The sequence below is a fragment of the Rhinopithecus bieti genome, unplaced genomic scaffold (assembly GCF_001698545.2).
Source record: "Rhinopithecus bieti isolate Rb0 unplaced genomic scaffold, ASM169854v2 scaffold_32072, whole genome shotgun sequence".
In the NCBI taxonomy this organism is placed as follows: domain Eukaryota; kingdom Metazoa; phylum Chordata; class Mammalia; order Primates; family Cercopithecidae; genus Rhinopithecus; species Rhinopithecus bieti.
The window spans coordinates 55364-65272 of record NW_016813565.1 but is presented as its reverse complement, the minus strand read 5'-3'; the positions used below and the strand labels follow the sequence as shown (position 1 = coordinate 65272).

The 9909-nt window shown below is 59.9% G+C and overlaps 1 protein-coding gene across 1 annotated transcript; it reads left to right on the top strand.

The window, feature by feature from the left end:
- Positions 1-44: 44 nt before the first annotated feature.
- Positions 45-3046, top strand: CEND1 (cell cycle exit and neuronal differentiation 1). Its single transcript, XM_017848590.1, has 2 exons — positions 45-135; positions 1498-3046. The coding sequence occupies exon 2, from the start codon at positions 1580-1582 to the stop codon at positions 2036-2038; it is 459 nt and encodes a 152-aa protein (XP_017704079.1). The 5' UTR covers positions 45-135; positions 1498-1579; the 3' UTR covers positions 2039-3046.
- The last annotated feature ends 6863 nt before the right edge of the window (positions 3047-9909 follow it).

Below are 9909 nucleotides of genomic sequence, written 5' to 3'. Positions count from 1 at the left end.
TCCCCCTCCCCCTCCCCTCCCCGCCCTCCTGCGCCGGGAGCAGTGCATTGTGGGAAACTCCCGAGCTCTCCTCCGCGTTCGCAGCCGCCGTCGTCCCGTGGAGGAGCGCGCAGCCCGGGGGAGGACGGAGGACGCGTAAGGCGGGGGGCTCCCGGCCGGCAGGGCGGGGCAGGCGCGGGGTCCTGCGGGGCGAGGAGGCGGCTCTGAGCCTTGAAGGTCACCGGGTTGCGTGCGGGCCCCCCAGTTCTCCAGGGTGCAGCTGCTCTTGGGAGAGGGAGGCGGTGGCCGGGATGTAAGTGACACAAATAGCGAGGTTGGGGGGCAGACCACCTGCTCTTTGCAAACTTGATGCCCAGCAGCTGGGCGCCCCCCAGAACTGCAGGGGTGAAGGGGCGGCTGGGCTTCCCTGGGAGGTCGGCAGCAGCTGGGCCTCTCCTGGAGACACCCTCATCACGCTGTGACCTTCGGGTGACCTTCAGTGTGGTCAGTGCACCTAGCGGGGGGGTGGGAAACGCACCTCCCTTTCTCTGAAGGTCGGGGGATTTCTCATCATTCCCTGGGAGAGGTAGACAGGCGGCCTCTGAGGCTTTGGGGCAAGACCCACTCAGGTTCGGGGCGGCTGGGCCCCCAGGGCTCTTCCCACCTCTGCCTGAGTCATTGAGAATCTGGGCACGGCCTTTCCCACAGCCCAGAACCCTGTCCTCCACCCTGACTCGCCGGCCAAGAGCAGCGTGTGTCCACCCTGCTTAATGCCAGGAACCCTCTGCCCACAGAGACAGCACAGCCTTGGGCTCCGCAAGGACTCTGCCCCAGGGCTGGAGAGAGGCAGGACCTGTGCTGGGGAGGGGGCCTCAGAGGCTGGGGAGGAGCTGATGGCCCTTGCAAGCACAGCCCTATGCTGCCTTCCTGGAGAGACACCCCAGTTTTCTCAAGTCTGTTATCTCGTGGGCCCACCCACCCTGATGGCTGCCTGAGATCCCAGCTCCTGCCCCTCCCCGCCCTCCTTCACCAGGATCCTGGCCATGTCTCAGCCTCGGTGCCTCAGTGTCCATCTCTGCAAAGCAGGAGTGCTCTCCTGAGGAGGGGATGCAGTCGGCTCTCCCACTGCGGCTCCCATCACCTCCCCTCCTTGGAGGGGAGACTGCTTTTCCTTCTAGTTCTCGGGGTCTGATCCTCACTTCCCCACCAAGAGCCTCCTGCCCCTGGCTGGTAGGAGGACGTGGCATTTGCGTGGGCCATTTTACGGAGCACCGGGGGGCCCCAGCTCCTCCCACCTGTGCGTGGCCCTTGCCTCTGCGGCTGGCGAGGTTCCTTGCGGAGTGGTCATGGAGACGGAGGCCAGGCTGTGAAAGAGAAGCGTCAGAGGCCCACAGGAGGCCCCTGAGCTGGGGCTCCGGGGACTCCAGAGAACTGGGCAGGGGCTGCCTGGGGACCAGGTAGTCGGGGCAGCACAGGGGGACTGGACCCACACGCAGCCTCCCTTGTGTCTCCCTCCAGGCCCATAGAATGCCCAGGGCTGACGAGCTGTCCTGAGCCCCTCTGGTGCACCCACCTGCCTGTCCCATACGCTCCGCCTACCATGGAGTCCAGAGGGAAGTCGGCCAGCAGCCCCAAGCCTGACACCAAGGCGCCCCAGGCCACCACCGAGGCCAAGGTACCCCCGGCAGCTGATGGGAAGGCCCCCTTGACCAAGCCCTCGAAGAAGGAGGCCCCAGCCGAGAAGCAGCAGCCGCCAGCGGCCCCCACCACCGTACCTGCCAAGAAGACCCCAGCCAAGGCTGACCCTGCCCTTCTCAACAACCACAGTAACCTGAAGCCGGCCCCGGCGGCCCCCGCGGCCCCCAGCAGTCCCGATGCAACCCCAGAGGCCAAGGGTCCTGGGGACGGGGCGGAGGAGGACGGAGCTGCCGGTGGGGTGCCTGGGGGCCAAGGTCCCTGGTCCTGCGAGAACTTGAACCCCCTGCTGGTGGCTGGAGGTGTGGCCATGGCAGCCATAGCCCTGATTCTCGGTGTGGTCTTCCTGGCCCGGAAAAAATAATACCTGGGGGCCAGGCGGGGGGCACGGAGCCACTTCCTGTACAGACCTGAGGAAGCCAGTGCATGCAGCGTTCACCCTTATCTACGTGTACACACGCACATTCATTACACACCTACATATGCCCCCAACACACGCGCAAAGTGGAGAGGATGCCCAAGCCCACCTCTGCTGACCCAGGACTTCCCCAACCTCCAGGGCAGAAAGAGTCCAGGCTCCGGGGTCCACAGCACAGGATGCGGGGAGAAGGCACAGCTGGGGGACCGCAAGAAAGGAGTGGACCCCGTGTGTGGGCCCCCCACCCCCAGCGGCTGGGTGATCCTGGGCCCCCAGGGCTGGTCTCTGAGTGGTGGTGCCGGGATGGGTTCTGCCTGGGCCCGGCCCTCGTGGGGACATTAAAGGGCACTGTTACTCCTCTTGCCCCAGTTCTGCTCTTTGTGTACCCCTGGGGGTCTGCCTGGGCCGATGCAGTGGGACAGACCTGGGATGGGCAGTCACCTCAGCAGAGCCTCAGTGCCACCTCCCCCACGCCACCCAAGCCTAGCTGGGTGGGAAGACGGAGCCTGAGGCCTGCTTGTGGAGGGGGTGCTGCCCAAGGGTCGCCTTCCCCAGCTTGTGCTCCAGGGGAGCTCCGATGCTGATGGGGAGGCAGGATGTCGAGGGCCCCTCACAGTTGTGCCCGCCCTGCCCTGCTAGACTGCCCCTCCAGCTTGCACCTGGCACCATCTGAGTCTAACCAGCGTATAAATGCAATAACAGGTAGAGTAGAACTGCTTGGCGGCAACCGTCACACACTGTCCTCAGCCCACCGTACCTGGGGAGGCCCCTTGTGCAGCCCCTCCTTAGCGGATCCAGTCCCAGCGTGGCCTTTGGTGTGCGGCAGCAGGCAAGCTCCCGGAAGGTGGTGGTGGGCACTGTGAGAACGCGGCCTGCCCTCACTGGCCAGCGGCCACAGGAACCCTGGGCCTGAGTGGAGGCTGAGTCTGAAATAAACTCTGTTGTCTAAAGGCTGGGCTTGCATCCTCATCTGCATGTGGCGGAGACGCAGGGGCTTCCCACTGGGGAATGAGGGGTTCACGTCCACACCCCAGGCTTTCCAGGGGAGGGGTGCTGCATCCAGGACCCTCTGATGGGACCCCCTGCCACTCCTATGCCCTTACCCTGGGGGGCTCAGCCCGGAGCCACACCCAGGCCCTGCCCCATCCTCCTCCCTGGCCTTCCTGTGGGTCCTGACCCAAGGTGGACACCCGAGGGCTACAGGACCAAGGAGCAGTGAGGACATGGGGTGCGGGGAGGGCAAGCCCTGCTGCTCAGGCCGAGCTCTCCAGCCAGGCAGGGGCCCTTCCGTAGCTCCACTGCAGCAAGCCCCCACATCCTGAGTGCAGGAGTGGCCCCTGGGTTTCACCTGACGGGTGGCTGAGGCTGGCAGACAAGAGCTCCCTGATCACCTCCTCCCCGAAGCCTTCTTCCAGCTGGTGTGGGGGACAGCCGTGTCTTCCTCCTGCCCTTCTGGTACACTCCCTCCCCAGAGCAGCAGTCCTCGTCCATGCACCCACACTGAAGCCCAGACAGATACAGAGGGCCCACGGGGTAGAACCAGCTTAAGCTGACCCTGTTCCTCCCACCCAGGTTGCCCTGCGAAAGCCTCCCTTAATCCACCCATGCCGCTGCATCCTACAAGTCAAGGAGGCAGCCTACCCCTTGAGCCTGCTGACCTGAGTGCAGCGTATAGAAGAGAAGGCTCTGTGCAGACGCTGCTGACACCTCCAACTCCCAGCTCACCTGCCCCATGGGTGCCAGGCTACCTCTCTGACTGGCCAGCAGGGCCCCTCACCACTCTTGGCCTGCCTTCCAGTCACCCATTCTCTCCCTTCTGTGGCTTGTTCTTTAAAACCAACCAGCCAACCCTGTCTGATATAGCAGGGGACTTGAAAGGGGCCGAGAGGACTGAAAATGGTCTGCCATCTTTAACCACAAGGCTTGGTACTTTGGTGCTGACATTCCACTCACAATGCTGCCTCATTTACTTAGCGATTCTCTATTAAACGATGCTTAGATATTCCAAAACTTTGTCAACTAATTTAGACAGAGCAGGAATGAAAATCCTTGCAGGCCGGGCACGGTGGCTCACACCTGTAATCCCAGCACTTTGGGAGGCCAACGTGGACAGATGGCTTGAGCTCAGGCGTTTGAGACCAGCCTGGCCAACATAGTGAGACCCCTGTCTCTATAATACAAATATAGCAAGGCACACTGGCTCATGCCTGTAAGCCCAGCACTTTGGGAGGCCAAGGCAGGTGGATCACGAGGTCAGGAGTTCGAGACCAACCTGATCAACATGGTGAACCCCTGTCTCTATTAAAAATACAAAAATTAGTCAGGCCTGGTGGCGGGCACCTATAATCCCAGCTACTCAGGAAGCTGAGGGAGGAGAATCGCTAGAACTCGGGAAGCGGAGGTTGCAGTGAGCCGAGATCACACCACTGCACTCCAGCCTGGGTGACAGAGCAAGACTCCATCTCAATAAATAAATAAAAATTAGCCAGGCATGGTGGTGTGCGTCTGTGGTCCCAGCTACTCAGGAGGCTGAGGCAGGAGGATTGCCTGAGCCAGGGAGGTTGAGGCTGCAGTGAGCTATGACTGTGCCACTGCCTTCCAGCCTGGGCAACACAGCAAGACCCTGTCTCAAACGACAACAACAAAAACACCAAGAAAATCTCTGTAAAACCTATTCTGGGTTTGTGATATAGCATGCACGTCTTTTCTGGGTTTATTGTATAAACACAAAGTCCACTGTCTTAACCATTTTGAAGTGCACAGTTCAGCAGCCTCCTGGGGATCCATCACCACCGTCCACCTCCAGAACGTTGCATCGCTCCAGAGACTCTGTCCCCATTACACAGGGACTCCCCGTCCCCTCCCCTCAACCCCTGGCACCCACCATCTACTTTCTGCCTCAACGGCTCTCCTAAATCTAGCATTGTAGATAAACGGTATCATGTAACATCTGTCCTTTTGATTGGCCAGTTTCACTCAGGGTCCCTCCATGCTGTAGTCTGTTCAACTTCCCTTCCTTTTTATTTTTTGAGATGGAGTCTTGCTCTGTTGCCCAGGCTGGAGTGCAGTGACATGATCTTGGCTCACTGCAACCTCTGCCTCCCGGGTTCAAACGACTCTTCTGCCTCAGCCTCCCAAGTAGCTGGGACCACAGGAACTTGCCACCATGCCTGGTTAATTTTTTTTTTTTTTTTTTGCATTTTTAGTAGAAACGAGGTTTCACCATGTGTGTCAGGCTGGTCTCAAACTCCTGTCCTCAGGCAATGCACCTGCCTCGGCCTCCCAAAGTGCTGGGATTACAGGCATGAGCCACTGCCCTCAGCCTGTGTGTCTTTTCTTTGCAGGAATGCCTCCTTCTCATTTGTTGGATTTCTCGCGGTGTTTTGTGTCCCGAGCCCTTTGCTGCTTGCAGCATCCAATTCTCTCCTCCAGTCAGTAGCCACTGGCCTTCCAGTGTTTCTGGAGCACAGACGTTCTAAAACCCTGAGTTTATCAAATTGGAACCATTCTCCCATTACCGAGTAAGCTTTTAGAATCGTGGGCAGAAGGATATCCTGCCACGTTCGAGTCTCATATTCCTGGCATTCACTCACGCGCAGGCCTTTCATCCCTCTGGCACTTAGGTTGTGTGTGGAGCGAGCCAGGGGTCTCACGTTTCTTTCCCATGAGATCGGACGGCCCCGATGCCAGGGAGTGGATGGTCCTCTGCCAGCCCGCAAGGCGGCGCCAGCTCCTGCTCCCACTTCCCAGCACAGCCTGTTCTGAGCCACGCCCCACTGCCTGCAACTGTGGCTTTGCCATGATCTCACCTCCCTATTTCTCTCTTTAATCTCCCGCAGGTGCTCAGTGACTGGCTTCCCTCCCGGGAGGAGGTCGGAGTCTCCGTCTGGGATTCTGAGGCTTGGCTTCTGCTTCACAGTGCCCCTAAACCTCAGCAGTGTAGGAACCTTTCCCAAAGGAAAACAAATTCTCAGGGATGCCCAGAGTTTATCAGTTCACTTTTATTACAGAACACTTTTTTTTGTTTTTTGAGACAGAGTCTTGCTCTGTCGCCCAGGCTGGAATGCAGTGGTGCGATTTCGGCTCACTGCAAGCTCCGCCTCCTGGGTTCAAACTATTCTCCTGCCCCAGCCTCCGGAGTACTGCCCCAGCCTGTAGTCCCGAGTGGACTACAGGTGTCCACCACCACATTTGGCTATTTTTATTTTATTTTATTTTAGAGCCGGGGGTTTCACCATGTTGGCCAGGCTGGTCTCAAACTCCTGACCTCAGGTGATCTGTCCACCTCGGCCTCCCAAAGTTCTGGGATCCCAGGCATGAGCCACTGCATCTGGCCTCAGAACACTTCTGAGGTCTAAACAAACACCAGATAGAAAATGTGTATACAAAGGTCATGCTGTGAAGTCAAATCGCTTATAAGGAAATCTGGAAAACGGGAAAGCGCTGATGTGCAGCATCATCTCTAGGGACAGAGGCGTCCGTGGATCCGGGGTCCAGGGACTGTCTGAGGCAGGCTGTGCCCCCCAGGCTCTGCGGGAACTGCCTGGAGACTTGCAGCTCTGAGCCTTGCTGGGAACCTGCACCAGCATGTCAGGTCCCCCATTCTCATGTTAGGAGCCAGCGACATACGTGTGGCTTCCTGGGGCGCATGTGGTAGGTATCACCTGGTGCAGAACAGGGTGGGCTGGGGGGAGGTTTCTGTTTCTTCTCCAGCATCCCCTCCCCACTGCTGAGAGGGTGCACCTCCTCTTCCGGGACTCCCACCCTACTGCATTCTTGGTGAGGCTGCTGGTCACCTCCGGGCCCTCCCCTAGACACGGGCAGGGGCCCAGGCAGAATCCTCCAAAAGCAGGGCACAGTGAGCAAGGCTCATGGGGGCACTCACTGTTCCGGACTCCCACCCTGGGCTGCTGCAGGTCCTGGCCTGACTCGGGTCTTCCGTGTCTCCCTGGTCCCAGGGAGGGATGGGCAGGGACCAGTCTCCCTGCCTTTCAGTGACCAGTCCCTGAGCACCTGGACACGCTCTGATCTGCTGTCTCCAGGCCCAGGCTGAACTTGCACTTGCCCTAGAGGCTCGCTGGGCAGAGCGGGGCCTGTGCTGCCCAACTGTGTGCCCCAGGTGGGAGTCAATCGGGGCAGGAGAGATGTGTGTGGTGCAGCCAGTGCTGAGGCCACCCCCTGGGACCCGCCCCAGCACATGGGAAGGAAGGCACAAGGTAGGTTAGGGTCACCCCCGAGTGCAGCAGCTCCAGAAGTGTGTTTGGGAGGGAACTGTCATGCCCCTCCCTGGGGCTGCTGCACCCTGTCCTCCATGTCCTGGGCACTAGGCTAGGCCAACTTACGACAGGGCCTACCTCCTTGTTGCAACCCCCTCCAGACCACAGAGGCCGGCACCTGCCGTGTCTCACGTCTCTGGCCAGTTCATGCCAGGGGGGCAGATGTCAGAGCCAGCAGCTCCTGTTCTCTCAAGTGCTTCTGACGCCCAGGTGAAGGTACCCTCGTGCCCCAGCCCACAGCCCTGGCCCAGACTCCCTGCGTCTTAGCAGCTGTCACTTACTGTCTGGTTCCTGCTTCTGGGTCTGCATGACTCACAGGTGCTGGGGTCTAAGTCTCCAGACCACCCAGCCCAGCCTTGGTCAAAGGGGAACCCGGCCGAGCCCCCGCTGGGAAAGTCAAGGACTGTCCAACATGCCCCTTCCCAAGAAAGGAACCCATGTCTCCTGGTCCCAGCCCCCAACCGGAGGTCCACCTGGTAATCGGGCTGAGCTAACAGAGGGCACCCAGGGCAGCCACTGTGTGAGGGGCGTTCTCAGCAAGGGGGTACAGTCGGCCCTCAGGATCTATGGGTTCTGCATCCATGGATTCAACCAACCAAGGATATTAAATATTTGAAAAAACAAACATGAGTGGTTGTGTCTGATTTTTTTTTCTTCTTGTTATTTCCTAAACAACAAGATACAGCAACTCTTCACACAGCAGTTACATTGTATTACGTATTATAAGTAATCTAGAAATGAGTTAAAGTACACAGGAGGACACGTGTAGATTACATGCCAACACTATTGGAGATCTGCTCCAACCTAGCCCTCCTGCTCCGGGGTTTGAGGCCCACAGTGTGCCTGTGGGGGACGAGATCCTGTGCAGATTCAGAAAGCTCTCCAAGGAACTAGGCCCAGCCTGCGCTGTGACCGCAGGCCTGCAAGGCTTCAGACACCTCCACCCACTAACACCCACCGCCGCCTAACACTGGACACTCACTGAGCTCTGTCTCTGCTACCCAGCCCAACTCTCGGCCTTGCCTGTGCCAGGAGCTTCCAGCTCCCACTTCCCTTGTGGCAGGAGGGCTCTGCGTCAGGTGAGGCAGGGTTCACTGCCTGTCTGACAGGGGTCAGGGACCCTTCTCCAGGCTGGGCCAGGGGGAACCAGAGGCCAGTGGTTTTTTTTTTTTTTTTTGAGAAGGAGTCTCACTCTGTCACCCAGGCTGGAGTGCAGTGGCGTGATCTTGGCTCATTGCAACCTCTGCCCCCTGGGTTCACACGATTCTCCCGTCTCAGTCCCCCGAGTAGCTTGGATTACAGGTGCCTGCCACCGCACCTGGCTAATTTTGTATTTTTTTTTTTTTTTAGTAGAGACGGGGTTTTCTAGGCCAGGCTGGTCTTGAACTCCTGACCTCGTGATCCACTAGCCTGGGCCTCCCAAAGTGCTGGGATTACAGGCGTGAGTCACCGCACCCAGCGGAGGCCAGTGGTTTTGAGGGGGTGGGACTCAGGGAAGCCCTCACCTTGGCTGTTCCCAACCACGACGGTTCCCCTGGTAGGAGCAGAGGTTTGTTGAGACCTCCATATTGGCAGCAGGGAGCCAGGGGCCTGAACGGCCCGCTCACCTGCTGGCTCTGTCTCAAGCGCCCTTTTGGCCTCAAAGCCTGCCTGCCTGTCTGCCGACCACCCCCTCCAACTACAGTCTAAGGAAAAACTGCTTCAGGCCGGGCGCGGTGGTGCAGGCCTGTAGTCCTTGCATTTTGGGAGGCCAAGGCAGGCAGATCGCTTTAGGTCGAGACCAGCCTGGACAACACAGTGAGACCCCGTCTCTACTCAAAACACAAAAAAATCAGCTGGGCGTGGTGGCGTGCACCTGGGGTCCCGGTTGCTCAAGGGGCTGAGGTGGGAGGATCGCTTGAACACGGTAGGCAGAGGCTGTAGGGAGACGAGAACATGCCACTGCACTCCAGAGACCCTGCCTCAAAAAAAAAAACAAAAAAGGGAAAAACTACTTCAATTCTCACCAAAGCCAGCACGCCCGAGGTGTCCCCACCTCAGGAAGTGACACCCCGTCCTCCCAGGAGCTCAGCCCGACGCCCCACAACCCTGCAGGACTCCCCGCGACGTCCGGACCGACGGAGCCCACCCCGCCGCCCCCCGCCCTGGTCTTTGGGGACACGCGGAGCTTCTGACCTCGCAGCCCCGGGGCCTTTCCTGCTCCTCGGGTGTAGCCACCGGTACACCACGGGCACCTTCGCGCCCCGACGCCGCCGCCTGGCTCTGCTGAAGCCCGCACCCCACCCCAGGCCAGGAGCCCTATCCCGCGCGCGCTCAGGCTGCGCATCCGGCCGGGGAGGACCCTCGCGACCCTACTACCTATTGGCCCCCGCCAGGCTCGGATGCCGAACCCACCGGGGCCAAAGCAGGCGCTACCGAGAACTGCCCGGGCGCGCGGAGGGGCGGGCAGTCGACCCGGGCCGGGTACAAACGCGCAGGCGCCCAGCCCCGCCCCGCCCCGCCCCCGGGCGCCGCGGCACGTGACCCGCGTCCTCCCGGGAG